At 43.3% G+C, this 18787-nt stretch overlaps 1 protein-coding gene across 2 annotated transcripts; it reads left to right on the forward strand.

Annotated features, from left to right (window-relative positions):
* Window positions 1-1188: 1188 nt before the first annotated feature.
* Window positions 1189-7304, forward strand: pfn2l (profilin 2 like). 2 transcript variants are annotated; one of them, XM_017703472.2, is made up of 3 exons: window positions 1189-1528; window positions 4421-4613; window positions 6588-6943. In XM_017703472.2, exons 1-3 carry the CDS (start codon window positions 1400-1402, stop codon window positions 6683-6685), a joined length of 420 nt encoding a protein of 139 aa, XP_017558961.1. In that variant the 5' UTR covers window positions 1189-1399; the 3' UTR covers window positions 6686-6943. The 2 variants fall into 2 exon arrangements, with proteins under 2 accessions (XP_017558961.1, XP_017558960.1); XM_017703471.2 differs by lacking the exon at window positions 6588-6943 and adding an exon at window positions 6961-7304 and having other exon boundaries at window positions 1190-1528.
* Window positions 7305-18787: the final 11483 nt, after the last annotated feature.

An 18787-nucleotide genomic window follows, 5' to 3' on the forward strand; every position in this document is an offset into this window, starting at 1 on the left:
GTCAGACTTGTTACCCTTTTTGGTGCTATACAGAACCTTTTCAAAAAGGTTCTATGAGAACCAAATAGCAACAACACATTTTCCATCAAGAACCATTTTCTTTACTAAAGAACAATCTGTTTTAAGAGTGAGGTTCTCTATAGAACCATCTACAACACATTCTACATCAATCTGAAGAACCCTTTCACCATGAAAGGTGAAGAACCCTTAAAGCAGGCAAATGGTTCTTTGAGTGCACGTTTCTTTATAGAACCAGTCTTCACTAAAGAACCATCTTTTTGAGAGTGAGGTTCTCTATAGAGCCATCTACAACATGTTTTCCATCGATCTGAAGAACCCTTTCACCATGCAAAGAACCCTTAAAGCATGCAAATGGTTCTTTGAGTGCACACGGTTCTTTGTAGAACCAGTCTTCACTAAAGAACCATCCTTTTAAGAGCGAGGTTCTCTATAGAACCATCTACAACACGTTTTCCGTCGATCTGAAGAAGCTTCTCACTGTGCAAACATCTGAGCACACAGATGATTATTTCAGCCTTCGTGGTTCTTTACAGAACCACAGTCTTGAAGAACCTTGTTTTTATGAGCTGGTTTGGCATGACTGATGTTAAGGCTGCGACCTAAACGATTTATCACAAAACCAAAAAATCCAGTTTGGGCCCTGAAACCACAAATTAGAACACACGTAAACGTTGGAGTCTGAATTGGAGACTTCTGAAGAAGTCAGAAAGGGGACTACTTTCTTGGTGGTGCTCTTCTCTTCCGCCGCCGTCCAGCAGTGTATTCCCAATCCTGTTCCATCCAGCGTTTTCCCAACTCTAACGTCCCGTTTTAGCCTCGGGAAAGGCTCATCAATGAGCAGACGAGGCGAATCAGGTGCGTTGGGAGTAGGGAAAACGCAAAATGTGCGGTGAATGAGGGGAAATCAGTGGAGCCGGACTGGGACACTAGATTAACGTTGAAAGCCCATTGTTTTAAGATTTTGGGGGGCTGTTTCGGAGCAAAATGAACGAGTTGGGGAGGGAAGTGGGGTGTTGGAGTGTGGAAAAGGGCCAAAATGTCCTGTTTAAGGAGGCAGAGTGAGGAAAATGTTGATGACTGGATTCTGTGAATCCGTGTGGTGGAATCAGTCAGCGGCGCGGAGGGATATGAGCAGGGACTACACCCAAAGCGCAGCCGCCGCCTCAGCCCGCCCGTCTCTCTCTCTCTCCCTCTCCCTCCTTCTCTTTCTTTCACTCTCTTCCCCAACAGGAGAGAAAAAAACACTAAAGCCGCCGCAGACGGACAAAACCTCGGTCCGGCACTCGACTTTGGTGGTTCAGCTGAGTCTCTAAACCTCGCTCGGAGCCTCGCGTCGTGAACAAAAACAACCAAAAAAGCCCCGCACAAAAAAAGAACCATGTCTTGGCAGAGCTACGTGGATAACCTGATGGCCGACGGCTGCTGCCAGGATTCCGCCATCGTCGGTTACACGGACGCCAAATACGTCTGGGCATCGTCGGAGGGCGGCACTTTCAGCGGCATAACGGTACGGTTTTACACGGATTAACACCCGAACACCACCGTTATCCCACCGTCGTCTGAATACCGCACCTTTTCCCCTCGCCGAGCTGGCTTCACGCTCGGATCTCCCCGTTCCACCTTAAATAGTGCAGCACTTGCAGTCGGACGCCGCAGGCGCCAGAATGCAACTGCCGCACCATTTAAGGTGGAACAAGAAGCCGGCGTGTAACAAGCCAAACTTCAGCCTCGTCCCTCCAACTGAACGCTTATCTCCTTCTTTTCGTTCGTCTGACGGGGCGAATTTCCCCCGTTTTCTCGTGTTTTTTTGTTTTTGTTTCCGCGTTTGCTCGTTTTGCGACCCGGGAGAGCAGAAAAAAACGGTAGCCTTAACGGCAACTCAACGTTAGCCGCGCTAGCGTTAGCCAGCCGCATCACATGACAAAGGAATGCGTCTTTTCTTAACTTGTTAGCACCAGTTATGCCCTTATAAAACGGGTTTCCTCTCTTAAGGGGCCGAAAAGGGACTAAAGCGTTTATAACCTTGCCACACTCGAGCAAACGGGCTAGGCTAGGCTAAGCTAACGCTAAGCTGGTCGAGTAGGCCGCGCTAGCGGTGACGGCGAGGCCTCGACTTAACGTTATTTATCTCAGGAAATGACGGGAATTAGAACACAACACGGGCAAAAATGCCCACGTACGCGCAAATATAGAGTTATAAGGCGCTTAAACGGCGGTTCGGGTTGGTTTGGTCAATGAAAAATGCTGAATGGACGTTAAAAGCGGTTCGGCTAACGTTAGCGTTGCCTTTCATTGATGGCTAACGTTATCTGGGGCGAAAAAACGTGGGTTAGGCGCCACAGAGAGGAATAAAAAGCGCGTTTTGTCTCTCCTTTTCCGCCTGGTGGGTGCGATGGAGGCTGCGGACGCTGGAAAAAGGGTCATTTCTTTTTATTTGTGTGGTTTTTGCCCCGGCACATGGTTCTTTTTTTAACCGTGGGGCCATCTAGACACGCTTTTCTTCCTCCCTCTCCTCGGCTTTATCATGCTAGAGATAAGCTGGGGTTAGGCGTGGTGCCTGGGCAAGCCTCTCTTTTTCCTTTCTTTCCTTTCTTTCTTTCCTCTTTTTTTTTTTTCCTCCTCTCTCCTTACAGGAACACAGCCCGCGTCGGCTTTCAAAGATGGCGTCCCGTCTCCCATTTATTCTCTACTCTTCTTTCTCTTCCCCCCCCACCCCTCCTTTTTCCACAAAAGAGCGAAACTCATAACTTATCCTCATCGTGATGAGATTAAAAGTTGGTCGTGGTAACTTTAATCCTTAAACCCGCGCCGCGTCCCCGGTTTTGGTCTGATGTGGGGCTGGGCATGGCTCTGGGTAAGGCCGTGCTCATTTACACAAGGCTGGGAGAAGGAAATGGCTGTGCGGTAACACCCTGGGAAAGGAATCAAGACCTCCCCGCCAGCAGCCGAGCTTTTCTTCTGATCCTTTTGGGTGTTTGATAAAAGATTATAGCTTGATGATCGGGGAAACCCAAACAGACCTCGTATGTGCGCTTCTGGACTTGTTTCGGAGGGGGGTTTTGTTGGGGGACGGTCCCACTTGAGGCCCGTCAGATCATTTAAGATTAAAATTAACTGACTTTTTAGTTCCGCAAACGGGGAAATTGAACCCATGTGTGAAGTGAAACTAGTGGGCGCATGCACACTAGGGGCAGTGAGCACGCTTGCCCGGACCGGTGGGCAGCCCTATCCCCAGTTGCGGTTGGGGTTTGGGTGTCTTGCTCAAGTACCACCCCAGTCATGGACTGTTGGTGCTCGGGATCCAACCAACATCCTTCCGGTCACGAGGCCAGTTCCCTAACCTGCAGCCCACGACTGCCCCAGTAATGATTGATGAAGAATGTGGTTCAGAATGTGGAAGAAATTATTCTTCTAACTTCTGAAGGACTTTGTGAAGGGACATGCCACACATACTTCGTCAGACTGAAGAAATTTCGCTATGCGGGGAGCTGGTAGATACTTTATTGATCCCGAAGGAAATTTAGGAGGGGTTGAGCTAGAAGGGGTTCTAAATGGAACCCTGTTCCCTGTACTGAAGAACCATCTGAGTGTAGAAGTATGGTAGTGTTAAACTTTCTCACCGAAGCCCAACAAGCTCTTTGCCCAAATTTCTTCGCGCCGTTAAGGAACGATTAATTATTTAAAACGTGGTAACTTGTGGATGTGATTAAACGATTGGCTCATTGTGTTCCAGACTAAAGTGTAGCTCAATGATTAATCTCAGTAAATGCTTCTGTTGACTTGTATTTTGTTGGAGTATGAAGAGCGCGAGTTCAGCTTTTTTGGGGGGGGTGGTGAGGTACTTTTAGCTTGTTTAAAGATCGGGTAAAGTTCCTTTTACTTGGAACATTATAAAAGTTCTTATTGTGATAAATTTGCAATACAATATTGTGGAACCTGCATACTTCATTATAAACCAAGCATAATTAGGCCTGTTTAATTGGGTGAAACACTGAACAAATATTAAGTTCTGTTTTGTGGCACTACAGGTTACAGGTTTTGTCTTTCCCAACTTAATAAATCTCAGAAAACAACTAAATATTGTGATGTGCATTGTAAAAATGCCTTGGAAGTATCATAAGTTTCGGCCGCTCCCAGTACAAAGGTATTGTAATCAAAGACCAAAGTCTCTTATTGTGATGCTGAGCTACTTGTAGTTTGGCGTACTTCGTTAACGGGCCTCATCACCAATGTCCAACTAGAAGTTTCTTGTTTGCAGCTTTATATGTTTGACAAAAGATCATTTTATAATTCTAGACTGGCGTTAGAAGTTCAGAACAAACCTTTCTAATCATGTCACATGGTGATCTTTAACCCATGAAGCTCTAAGCTGTCTCCTCCTGCCGTCCCCTGACTGTAGGCCGATGAAATCGATGTCCTAGTCGGCAAAGACCGTGAGGCCTTCTTCACCAACGGGCTCACCCTAGGGAAAAAGAAATGCTCTGTGATCAGAGACAGCCTGCAGATTGATGGAGACTGGACTATGGACATCAGGACGAAGAGTCAAGGAGGGGAGCCAACATACAATGTTTCTGTAGGCAGAGCTGGCAAAGGTAAACCCTTTTTGTCTATATGCAAATGACTGCATTTAAGCTTTACATATGTAAACAGTGAAGTAATTACTCATACAGATACGTAAAAGCCAGCAAACCCCACCAACGATGGTTCCTACCAAAGATTGACCTGCAGTCACTTTTGTGACACCACCTGCCATTGCTTTGATTTTAGACACTCTTGAGGGAGTTTGGGGGCTTTTATGTATGTATCTATGTGTATGTATATTAATTGTCTAGAGTAGTTTAATGTTGCCTGCAATGAAGTAAATGTGATTGTATGCCTGATGATGCATTATAATGTCTAGCCACAGGATGACCGATGACACTACCAAAGTATGTCCCTATATATCTAATCTATCTCTCAATTCTTACCATGAAGGTCTTTTTTTGCATTCAGGCCCCCCCCAATTTTGCCATACATGCTAAATTGTGTGCGCACTCATACAGTCTGCCTTTGTGGTCCTCATTCAGATTGTCAGTAGTTACTGACGGCAGAGGTATGCTTTAAAACCAGCGGGTGTACAAGGCTGTTCTGTCCTTTTCCCCCTGTCCTTTGCTTCTTTTATTTACTTCTTAACCACCTTGATAACGGTCATTGCTGTGCATGTGTGGGCCACTTTTTTGAAACTTTTCACCTTCTCAGCGATTAAGGAATTAAGACAAATCGTTGAGTTGAAGGCAGTCGCGGTGACTTGCCCTTACTCAGCTTTTTTTTTTTAATAGGTTATGAGGTTTGTCATTGCAAGCGTCCATAACCCCTCCCGGCCATGGCATTAACCAGTTTGTGTCCAACCCCTACCTTTAGGGCGACATGGGGGAAAAATGCGGTAGATCTGGTTCTGACTGGGCTAAAGTGATGAAATTTGGTGTACTGGTAGTAACTTGAATGAGCATCTGATGGTACCCATGTCATCTCTAGTATGTATAATGTCTAAACTTTTATTCTCAAAGAAATTTGGACATTTTGAACTCATTAGCCCATTGTGTCTTGGCTTGGCCAATCGGACACCTTCCTTCAGACTTGTGCCTACGTAAAATAGACATGGATATCAATGGGTTAAGCTCTTCCCCAGACAGCTCGGTCCACACAGATATTGTCATTCAAAAATTGGACGTCCTCGGCTCATGTAGACTGCTCCACACGCTGTTAATGTGCCTACAGTTGAGTTGTCCACTCGTAGACTGCCCACAGGCATCCATAAAGCGAGCTATAAATGGGATTAGCCACTCTTAACCTAATGCCCACTTCAGATAGATGTCTTAAGGTGAACTTTCTGGAATCCCAGGGCTTATCCGAGGCGTTTTCTGAATGAATTAATATGCAACAGTTTGCGTCAGGCGGCATTGTGGTCATAATCAACTTTATAAAAGGGGCACAGCATAAAAAGGACCGAACAGTGACAAACCAAAGTTTTGAGACTACTGTTAGTGTTTTTGAGCTTCTGAAAACACTTAAAATAGAAAAGCACAAGCTGGAGTGCCGGTCTGGTCAGTTAATTCACTTGCAGGTAAGTTAATAGTTGGGAGTTTAGTGAAGGAACTCGGATGTAGTTAAAAATAAAGACCGTTTGCTTCCTTGTGGCACTCGGTCCGCTCTTTCTCTCTGGCTTTGCTGGGGTTTTTATTCCCTTTCCTCTGTTAACCCCAGAGTTAAATTCCCCTTCACACGTCCTCTTTCCCATGCTCTTAAATATGTCTGATGCTTAGTCAGGTTCCGAATCTCATCCGGATTCGATTGGCTTGACTTTCTCATTTCCGGGTTGCTTTGTTGCTAATCGAAGGCATGGGCATGCAAACACTTGACTTGCAGCTGCAAATTATTCCTCTTTCTTCTGGTTTTTGATGATTTATTTATTTATTTTTTTCTTTTATAATATTTTTCCCTAACCTGCACCACTTCTCAACTCTCTCTCTCTCTCTCTCTCTCTCTCTCTCTCTCTGTCTTTCTCTTTCTATTTCTTTCTCTTTCAGTCTTGGTTCTTGTAATGGGCAAAGAAGGGGTCCATGGAGGCGGATTGAATAAGAAGGCATACTCAATGGCAAAGTACTTGAGGGATTCAGGGTTCTAATGTAATTAAAGCTTGTTTAGTTTCAATTTGAGGGACAGAAAGAGAGGTTTGCTGTTAAGCTTTCTCCTTCAAGCAGTTAAATGTCTTGGAAAAATTTAATAGCAATCGAGAGAGGAATGGTGGTAAGATCCTATAATGTTCCCCGTGTTACGGGGGGGATAGACTTTCTTTCTTTCTTTTCAATTTCGTTCATTTGTCGTCTTTTCTCTTTTTTTTCTGTTTTTTCCCCCTCCTCCTCCTCTTCCCCCCCCCCCTCCCCCCCTTATGTACTCCAGCATTGGTTTTAGTCATGGGAAAGGAAGGTATCCACGGAGGACAGCTCAACAAGAAAGCATTTAGCATGGCTGAGTACCTGAGGAAAGTTGGATACTGAAGCAGCCCTTAACCCATCCATCCACACAGCAGCTCTCACTGTAACGCATCCCACCACCCTTTTCCCCATTTATTTTGTTTTTTCTTGTCGCCTTGACAGCACTTCCAGATACAGTTAGTGGATGCATCGTTGACCCCCTCCCATCCCCAATTCCTTGTTATTTTAAACCCCCCCACCTTTTCCACTCCACCTCCACCCTTTTGTGTTTATCCGGCATATTTACACGTCCCTTGTAGTGCCACAGAAAAACAAGCACGTTGATTTTACGAAGGCTTATAAAAACACCAGTACTGTACATCTCACGAAAGCCGGAGCATTGAAGTAAAACAATCGGACCTCCCACATTCGGCGCGTGGCCTCCATTTACCAACGAACGAAGTCACTGTCCAGTTTTCCTGAGGCACTAAGCGGTCCATCTTTTCAAGATCGATGCCTCTTCAAGTGCTTTGAGCCTTGCTGAGCTGTTATTGTCTTCCTAGTGTACACAGCATGCCCAGGACAGGGGGGCGGGGTGGGGGGGAGTGCATGCATATCTATCGTTTAGCATAAATATCATTATAATCAATCCCCCGGAAAATATAACTAACTCTAAACCCCCCAAACCTGAAACCTTCCACATTTCAACTGTTAGAAATAATAAGTCGAAATTGAACCGCTGGCTTTTACACTACACGATATATTTTTTTTTTCTCTCCCCCAATTCCTTATAATCCCTATTTACTCTCCCCCGTAAAGACACCTGACCACCTTTTTTTTTTTTTTTTTTTTTTTTTTTTTTTTTTTTTTTTTTTTTTTTGATTAATGCCCTACATCAGATGCTTTTGCTGTTGTACTTGGATGTGGTCTTGTAAGTCCTTGGTGTAATGTTGGATTTTTTTTTTTCCCTTCCTTTCACTTCGAGTGTGATGGCAGATCAGCATTTACGATTTCTGGGTTTAAGAAAAACAAAAAAATAAACCACGACGCTTCTCTGGAGCACTTGCATCCTGGACTTTGTAAGGACATTCCACCGCTACTATAGCTCAGCCACATGAAAAAAAAAAAAAAAAACACAACAAAAAACTGTTTGCCACCTCCAGTTTTGTCCTTTTTTTGTTTAAAGCACTGCCCTCCCAATGTAACCTGATTGTGTCCTTTTTCTTTTTCCTCCAGTAGGACCAATGTTTTATTTTCTTTTGGTTTGTTTTTGTCTTGCATCCTGGGGGATTAACAGAACTGCTACCAGTTTAATGAAGGATGACTGCTAGGTTCATCTGTTGCTGACGTTAGAACACTAAAAAAATCAACACTTTCGAATACACAACGTTACACTAACCTTGTGATTATACACTATTAATGGCATAAATGTCTTTTGGGGGAGGGAAGCGAAAGATCTAATGGTGAACTACCTTCATTTCCTCATGAATGTCTTGAATAGATGAAATGGCAGTCTTATTAACTTTGGGTCACTCAAATTTCCTTAACACTTTCCTTTTTTTTTTTTTTTAATTTTAAATTTTATTTTCGGACTCTTGTTAATCTGTAAATTTTCAGCAAACGATCATTTGGAATCCATTACCTTGTGCTTTATTCGACTGCGATGTATCAACTGTCATAGCACGGTACAAATACTTCATTAAATAGGCAAGAAAAGACACTGTATACACTAAATTTTCTGGGTTATGGTGGTATTAGTTGGAAAAAGACCACTAGTCAGTTGTATTGTGGAAACTTAATCAAAAAAAGGAAAAAAAAAAAAAGCTGTGTATCCTGTGCCATAATGTAGATCTGATCTGTTGCTACTGTGAGATGGATTTTAAAACCGCTGCCTTGTAAGGAGTCAATTCTCGAATGGCACCTTCTTTGGGATATTTGGCGTAAATTCAAACTCTCCAGGGCTTGTGGAATATGTACAGATTAAAGTTAAACATGTCAACGAAATCATGTTCATTTCGCTCCCTTCTTTCATACTCCTGAATATATTTGACCAGCCGATATACAAACTCAATTTGCGTGGGGAAAAAAAATGCCATGAATTAACCACCTTGTTTACAGACAGATCAAATAAATCTATTCCAACCAGAAATAAATGCATTTTTGTTTTTTTGTGCCTGAGCTGTGCTGCGTAGGCTGTTCCAGTGTCATTTACCAAAGAAAATAATTTTATTATTATTATGGTGAAGTTTGGGGTTTGTCTGGAAGGCCTTTATACGTCGGTGTGCTTTTGTGCTTGACTTCTTGCCCTTAAGCAGAGCCAAGCTTATATTTATTAACTTTAATTTTAATCTTAATCTTAATTTGGTTGGAGATTGAGCAGTTTGGTGTGAAATGGTTCACATGTCTTGACGGTGGTGATGGGAACCAGGTGTCGCCTTATATAGACGAATATAGTAAACTTGCTTACTATCCGAAGCTGCTGAACTTCCTCTGCGTGCAAAATCTGAAGTTTTCTTTGGGCACTATTTTGCCTCACAGCGCCCTGCATACCATGTATCCCTCCACCGTGAAAGGATTTCAAGACTGGAAATCCTCTCTAAACCATCATAAAACAGCGTCTCTGTCATCAGGCAGTGAATTCATAACCATTTCATGTAGGAGCTCTGTGAGGAGATTTTAGAGGGGGACGTCTGGTTCCCATCACCGCCACTGTGAGCAAGACTGACTCAGCAAGTTTCTCTAGACTGGAGCGTTTCACATAACTCGGTTCACCGCTTAACCGTTTTATTGAGCACAAATTGTGAAAAAGTGGTACAATCCCTCCTGTTCAGTATTGCTTTGTTTATTTTAGACCTGTGGAGAGCGGTCAGGCCAGAGGGGGGAGCTGAAATCTCAAATAGAGCTTAGTTTTGGGAGAATCTGTGGGGGAAAAACATGTTTCTTTCCTTTAGCTCTGGGCTGCTTGAGCTAAAATGCTCTATTAGATCAGAACATCTAATGCAGAGTAATTCTCAAATGGGTTATAATGGCCTCAGTGTGAACAGGGCACCTGTGCCAACAGGCCTGATGTGCTACAATCTCAGTAATTCAAAGGCTGCTCAGAGGTTACCTTGTAAGGACCAGAGGGAAACCAGAGTTTTCCAGAGGATTAAGCCTCTGCTTATAAAGTTAAAGCCCTGATGGGTTGTTTAATGGAGATTTTAAATAACAAACTTCTGAAAAGATCTATTTATTCCAATGGGACTGCGTTGATCTTGTGGCTCTTGGTGCCAGATGTGGATGGATCAGAGAGAACCAATCGGCAGGGAAAACCGAAGGACTGCAGTCTCTTCAGCTTCATTAATGGATCTTTATTGGTGGTTTTAATTTTATGTATGAGTTAAAATTCAATTAAAAGCTAAAGGGGAACCATATCAATATCATTGTTTTTATATTTTGTAACTTTTTCCAGTTGAGTGCGAATAGGAATATGAACATTCCCAGCTCTGCTGTTGTCAAACCAGTTTTACTAGTTTTCACTTTCCCTCTTCAGGCCTCGCCCCAGTTAGAGCAAGTGCAACATGCAACTTCAGTTTTTGTACAAAGAATAATGGAAATGAAGCGTAAAACACGGTACATGGTTAAAGTTTGGAGTATAGACATGCGTTTTCGCATCATTTGCATGTGGATTTCTGGTTTTCTTGAAGAGCTCAGTTCCGTCATCAACCCCGTTTTGGTCCCAGCCTCTCAGATTTATACGCAAAATAAGATCGCCTGAATCCCATTTGTAGAGTTTTCTTGAGCCCCTTTATCTGGGCGGTGCTTATTTAAACGCTGCATCATGCAAATTGTTTATAAATGTGAAATTAACATTATGCTCGTATGTGTGTTTTCAGTTTCTCCGTCTGAATTTACATGCCCAAATTGAAAAGCGAATTATTCAGTAACAAATATTTTTGTAAAGGTTTCTCAAATTAACAGAACGTGTTTTATGATCTCCACACATCACTATACGCTCACAATTTACCACTGAGAGCCAAAAATCTCTGACGCTCTTTGCGTTATTTTCTAAAAGTGATGTTTCCAGAGCAGATCACTGAAGAGACACCGTCTGTTTATAGTTTAGAGCCCAGATTTGGGGAAAAACGGGTCGACTTTCAGTAGAAAAACAAACTGAGTTCAGCTTCTTTTATTATAAGGGTTTAAAATGACGTCACCGTCTATTAGACTGGAGAGAAGAGCTACAGCCTCACACGACGCCCAGCTTCTGAGTTGATTCATTAGTAAACTGTTCTTTGCACACTGAGGAATTAGACCTCTGCATTTAACCCATCCGTGCAGTCAAACACCCACACACACACACTAGGAGGCAGTGAGCACACTTGCCTGGAGCGGTGGGCAGCCCTATCCACGACGCCCGGGGAGCAGTTGGGGGTTAGGTGTCTTGCTCAAGGGGACTTCAGTCGTGTGCTGTCAGACGATCGAACCAGCGACCTTCCGGTCACAAGGCTGGTTCCCTGACCTCCAGCCCACGACTGCTTTAACTAGCTTGGATCCCATTCGGTCGTAAGGAGCGGAAGCTCGTAGCGCTTTAAAGGATGCAAATTTGAAGTCAGTCCAAAACCTTTAGTTTTTAAATGTTTAATTAATTGTTGACCTTGTTAGTTTGTCTCCAGTCGTATTAAACGCAGTTCAAAGCAAACTGTTCCAGAACGATCTACACTCTGAAGCCCATGTGTCAAACACAAAGCCCTCAGGCCAAGTCGGGCCCACGGCTGTTCCGTTCAGCCTGTGAAACTGTTTTAATTTTCTGTTCTTTTTAGCCCGTTTCACCCTGAGATGGACTACAGCCCCCAGCATGCACTGCAACATGGTGTGGGTTCCTGATCCTCTTCCACCAGCAACAGTCTGGGGGCCAGTTACACAAAAAGAAAAGTTGTCTGGTGTCTCGTTGAAGCAAATAAGCAATAAAAGAAACCCTAAACAATTCATTTTTATTTAGAATTATTTTTGAATAAATATTTAATGTCTAGTTTGCTTTTGTAGTTTTGGTGAAACGTTAAGTAAAAGTGAAGTAAAAACACTGAGTGGGTTGAGTGGGACGCCCCTGTTCTAAAGGGTTCTTTAGTAAAGACGATGGTTCTGTGTAGGAGCGCGAACGCTCGAAACGGTGCTCAAATGGCTCTTCGCGTGGGGAAACGGTTCTTCAGATTGATGGAATGTGCTGCATCTATACAGAACCTTTCTGAAAAGGGTTCTTCTGTTTAAGCTCGACATCAGAACAGGTGAAGAGCCTGTTTTGCTCTTCAACCTGAAAGTGTGCGCACCTGCTTTTCCAGTGTTTGTTTATTAACAGTGAGTCTGTGCCGCAGTAACAGCATCTACTCTTCTGGGAAGGCTTTGCACTGGATGTTGGAACATTGCTGTGAGGATTTGATTGAGCATTAGTGAGGTCAGGTACTGATGTTGGATCATCAACTACAAATATGGGTGGCTACAGTAGCTGAATTCACCAATTAGAAGGACTATAAGGAATGTTTTTGGGACATATGGTGCATGTTTGAACTCAGTAGTTGTTTATGGATGTAAAACTGTTTTAAAGGGGTTTCACCATTAAGAAGTAAACAGAGCTGTTCAGAGCGGTTTCGGTGTGGAACGCTCTGTTCTAGACAGACTTACCAAGTCAGAACTGTTCACAGTGGTGGTGATAGGAACCAGACGTCCACTTCTAAAAGCTCCCTCACAAAGTTCCTACATCATGAAAGTGGTTCTGAATGTCCGAGACATTGTTTTACAGCGGTTTTGCCAAAGTTTTTGCTTAAATGTGTTTGAATCAATTTAATTTTATTATAACATTTACATATAAAATCACACACAAAACATGCCATAAAACCCAGAGGACTCGTGTGGGTTCTCTGGTGGTTCTGGATGGTAAATAAAGTGTCTATATCTTTGTTGTAGTCATGGCGACGCCTGGTTACCATCACCAGCACTGTAAAGACGTCTGAACCGCTTCACACCAAACCGCTCTGAATCAGACTGACTTCGGGTGTGTCATTCTCAGCACTGCAGTAACACTGACGTGGTGATGGTGTGTTAGAGTGTGTTGTCCTGGTCCGAGTGGATCAGACACAGTGCTGCGTCCTGTGACCACTGATGAAGGACTAGACCAACACAATCTTGCAGCAGCAGATGAGCTGTCCTCTCTGACTTTACATCTACAAGGTGGACCGACAAGGTAGGAGTGCCTAATAGCGTGGATAGCCTGATCCACTCAAACCAGCGCAACACACACTAACACCACCACCACCACGTCAGTGTTACTGCAGTGCTGAGAATGATCCACCACCCAAATAGTACCTGCTCTGTGAGGGTCCATGGGGGTCCTGACCACTGAAGAACAGGGTAACAGAGTATCAGAGAAACAGATGGACTACAGTCTGTAACTGTAGAACTACAGAGTGGAACTATACGGTCAGTGGAGCTGATGAAGTGGACAGTGAGCGTAGAAACGAGGAGGTGGTCATGATGTTACGCCTGATGGGTGTAACTATGATTTTTTGCAGTGGTCATCTGAACCCTTTAACCCTGTTGATACGCACAGCCCGTATCGGCGGCAGCAGCCGGTTTCCCGTTTGAGGTTTTGTGTACAGAGGTGAATTGTTAGGATTAAACAGAACAAACTCTTGGTTCCATCATTCGCTGCTGTGTCATCAGGGTTAATGACCTTGTCTACCGTGGCCTGAACCTGATGCAACAACAGAACGGCCTTAAGGTGAGCGTGTTCATAACACTGTCATACACTCTTAAAAGAGCTCTTTAGCAAACACTAAGTCTTTGTAGAACAACGACCACTCAGGAACCCTTTGCGTGCTTAAAAAGTTCTCTGCATGCTGAAATGGTTCTTCAGATTGATGGAGAATGTGTTGTATAGCACCAAAAAGGGTTCTGCTATTGTTACAAGCTTGACAGCAAAACATCAGAGCCCTTTTGGGTGCTATATAGAACCATCAACACATTCTCCATCAATCTGAAGAGCCATTTCAGCATGCAAAGGGTTCTTGGAGTGTTCACGGTTCTATGTAGAACGCCTAACCGTCAGCTTACAGCTTTAATAGAATGCTGAATAGAATTAGACGAACTGATGAAACCTGGCCTTAGATCAGTGTTCTTGCTGTGACATGCTTGATAAATATGGGCCACTGTCTTTACTTAAGAACCCTCTTTTTAAAGAGTGTACTAGAATGTGCTTCGTTGTAATTCTACACAATTCTAGGGTTATCTGTAATGTAGGTACAGTATTTAATAGTATTTTTATATGGATCTGTTGGTCCGTTTTTAGTGTTCGTATCGTCCGCGGTCTGAATCAAAAGCCGCGTCTCATTAATATTATCTGTATTCACAGGATTCTGTAGTTTGATTTCTATTTGATACGATTAATCCTGAAAATCACAATGCCATTTACAATATTTGGGTAATTCCTAACGTAAGGTGCCGCGGACACTTCGTTTACGAATATGTGTGTGAAGTAAAAGTAAAAGATGGTTGTAACAACTTCGCAGAAGTTTAGCTGCCCAGGTCAACTGCCAAGTTTTGTTGCTTTACTACGTGAAAAGTTACGTCTTCTACAGAGAACAAACAGACCTTTTATGTGTTTTTTAGGAGTGCGATTACATGCACTCAATGGTCTGATCATAATCGGATTTCTGCAGTTATCTGATTATTCAAAAGTTCGTGTAAACACCACACACTGATCTAGAAACCTGATCAGGAAATCGGACTTCAGCTCAGTGATCAGATTTCTCCGTGCTGTTGGCTCTTACTCTGATTTCTTTCGGATTTCTCAGTCTGAGCTTGTGTGAAAACAGACAGCGACACCGGAAGTAAGCGAGCAGCGTCGCGGCGAGACGCAGCAAAACACTTTTGGAGCGACGATGAAACCAAATGCATGTTTCACGAAATGCAGGATTTAAATATTCTTCATCTTCTAGATCACGGTTTCTCAACCACTGGGCCGTGGCCCACAAGTGGACCTTGAAACACCCTCTGGTGGTCCTCAGGCCAATCCTGAGGGGGTGCTAGGGGTCCATACTGGGCCTGTGATGGCACTTTGTCATAAGGAGTGGATACACTGTGCTAAACATTTCCCGAAATTGAAGTTTTTCAGCAGAAAAAGTGTTTGTTTTGTTTTCTGGTGGGCCTTGAGGCTTACTAGAGACGAACAAGTGGGCCTTGAGGTGGTAAAGGTTGAGAACCCCTGATCTGGATGATGTATGTTCATATTTTCAGGGAAAGTGGTGTGATATAAAAAAAGCAGAGATCTGATTACTGTGGTTACTGATAACGTGGTGATCGGATTATTAAGTGCATGTGAACACACTCGATATGTTAAACTCAGAATGGAAACTGCTCTAAATGTCTATAAGCGTTCTGTTTGCCTCAGCTCACCGTGACTACACTTCGCATTGAAGTCTTATCATTAAAACTCTTTTTGCATTAAAGTGTGAATCCATTTAACATCTGGCCCTGGAGAATCATCCATTATTTGATATGAAAAACACATTTTAGTCCCACAGCATTCAGTCAACCTTGTAACCTCAACCCATTTACCCCTCTGAAGTATTTGGCATGTAAAGTCACATGTTCAACGGAAAGTTGCATCATCCAAAGTTCCTGAAGATCACGGGAGGGAAAAAATGTGACCTTTCATTCTTTTTTCCACCTCATTTTCAGTGATATTGTAATATTAACCGGCAAAGCCACTTAGAAAGTGCAACCCTGAAACCCATGAAAAATAATTTGATCGTCTTCAATGCTGTCATGCCATTAGCACGGACACTAATTAATTATAATGAATTAATTTGCTAAAGGCTAATTCTGGGACCTCCTCCTGGAGCCTATCCCAGGCAGGAAACACCCTGGACATGTTGCCAGTCATACACACACATTCACTCATGCCGAGGGGCAATTTACAATCCAGCTGTCCTGACTGCGTGTCCTTGGACTGTGGGGGGAAACCGGAGAACCTGGAGGAAACCCATACAGACACATGCAGAACACATAGTGAGGATCCGGTCACCCGGCCGGGGAATCGAACCCAGGCTCTCCCTCCTGTGAGGCGACAACGCTACCCACCGCGCCACCGTGCCGTCCTATTTGTTGGCCCTTGTTAACAAAAATTGAGAAATGTTCTTTTGAAAAGTTTGTTTTATTGGATTCAATGTCAAAAAATGACTTATAAATAAATAAACAAGTAAATAAATCACATTTATTACTGTCCTTATTCATTACAATGACTAAGTGTCAACCCAGTCATAAGGTCATATTAATCCTGAGTCACAAGATGGCCGAGAGTGTCCTGCAGAATGACCACAGATATTGCCTCAGATTTATGAGCCATGGTGTTTGTTCCGCCGTCTACAAAACAAAACAGTGCAAACAAAACACTTCTGCACTTTGTGCCTTTGCTGCACTAGATGGGCTTTCCTGAGGCCTGGAACAGCTCCTCTATACAGACGTATGCAAACGTTTGGCCCTCTGTTACATGGGATGGAGTTCGTTTTCTAAGTGAAAACAGGTCAACAACACCTCCTCCACAGAGAACACACTTAATTAGAGCACTTTTATACAGACGATTTCTATTCATTTGCTGAGTTCAGTGCAATGGGGGAGAAATACAGAATGCCATAGCGTTTGCACAGGCCATGTTTTATTTTTCCCCTCAATATGTTAATATGATGTAACATAACTGCATTAAAACATGTGCATAGAACATTTTATTTGGCTTGGACTGCAAGACCGCATTAACACTGTATTTATTCTATTTATTGCCTGTTGCGCTGTTGCATTTTGTTGGCCTTATGTATGTGACAAAAGTGAATTAAGGAAAATTTTATCGTCAATGCTGGCTTTACTACCGTTAATGCTGGGCAGTATGGCAATATTCATCGTTATTGTGGTAAATGATGCCACAGTATGTCACAATAGGCTTTTCTGAGCATATCCTGTGTATTGACAGTATTTAAAGAACATGGACCTACTGCAAGTTTTATTTTAAAGAAAGCATTATACACAACCTATCCCAGCTGTCATCGGCGGAAGGCAGGATACACTTGGACAGGTCGCCAGTCCATCGCAGGGCAGACAGACAGACACATTCACTCACACCCAGGGGCAGTTTAGCACGTCCAATTGGCCTGACTGCAGGTCATTGGACTGTGGGAGGAAACCAGAGAACCCGGAGGAAACCCACACTGACACGTGGAGAACATGCAAACTCCACACAGAGAGGACCCTGGTCGCCCGGCCGGGGAATCGAACCCAGGCCCTCCTTGCTGTGAGGCCACAGCAGAATAAATGGTTAAAAGTTAGTTAACAGGTTAAACCGCTCTGTTAATTTTCAGTATTTACTGAACGATTCTCGGTAAAACTGCAGAATATAACACACTTCAAATGTGTGTAGATCAGCCATAAGTGGTGTTAAACTGCGCGTGGAAAAGCGACCGAGTGGCACCGTTAACTTCACGCCAACACATGTAGTCTCACTGAGGTCCTCGTGACAATTAGCCTTATCGTTGTGGCTGTAATTTGGTGAGAAAAACGACATACGAGGTCACGATTTCTGCGTGAAATAATACCGTACTGTCATGCATTTATGTTTAAGTGACAGCGACGGGTGTAAAGATCATGTCCTTCAGTGGTTCATGTGGCGTACTCTATAGCAATCAATGTAGAAGTCTTGGAGCTAGATAGTCTAGAACATGGCAGGCTGAACAGGCTGAGTGCTAGCTAACAGGCGGAACCGCTCCTCTGTTCACGTTCGGTGTTTATTTACTGAACGACTCTTGGTAAAAACCGCCGTATGAAAAGTAAAGAAAGTGCTCTAAACGTGTGAAGATCAGCCGTAAGTGGGAAGTGGTGTTAAACTGAGCATGGAAAAACAAACGAGCGGCACTGTTAGCTTGACGCTAACACCTGTAGCCTCACTGAGGCGCTTGTTAGAGGCAGCCTTATTGTTAGTGGCAGTAATTTGGTGAGAAAAATGACTTATAAAGTGAAGATTTCTGCATTAAACAATACTGTGCCATATCAAGTCTTGGTGTAGAGCCAAGAAACAGCTTATTTTCTTGTCAGGTAGACTAGAGCATAGCAAACGGACCCAGCTGAATGCTAGCTAACAGGCTAACAGGCTCAGTGTTTGAAGTATTAACTGAGCGATTCTCAGTAAAATCGCTGTATAAAAAGTAAAGAATGTTCCTTAAATGTCTTAACGAGCTCCAAATGTGTGAAGATCAGCCGTAAGTGGGAAGTGGTGTTAAACCGAGCATGGAAAAGCGGACGAGCGGCACTGTTAGCTTGACGCTAACACATATAGCCTCACTGAGGCGCTTGTGGGAGGCAGCCTTATTGTTGTGGCTGTAATTTGTTGAGAAAAATGACTTATAAAGTGAAGATTTCTGCATTAAATACTAGTATACTTCGATATATTTACGATTAACTGATTAAAGTGTTCACTGGAATGATTCCCTGTAAATCTGTTCCTTAAATACAGCGTTTTTCTAACTCTTTGCTTGCTAGTGGCTAATTCTGTGGCTTATGCGGTGAAGACTTGTGCATTAACTACTAGTATACTTTGATATATTTATGATTAAATGACCACGACGGATGACAAAGATCTTCTCTTTCAGTGGTTCATGTGGCAGTGTGCAATCAGTGTCGTGGGAGATTTGGCAATCAGTGTAGGAACCTTGGCTTAGAGTTTTTTTGTTTTTTTGTTTTTTTCCCGCCCTCAGTTTGTTGCTGCTGTCTGCAGGGCGTTGAGCTGACATCAGCCC

The sequence above is a fragment of the Pygocentrus nattereri genome, chromosome 2 (genome assembly GCF_015220715.1).
Source record: "Pygocentrus nattereri isolate fPygNat1 chromosome 2, fPygNat1.pri, whole genome shotgun sequence".
Lineage (NCBI taxonomy): Eukaryota > Metazoa > Chordata > Actinopteri > Characiformes > Serrasalmidae > Pygocentrus > Pygocentrus nattereri.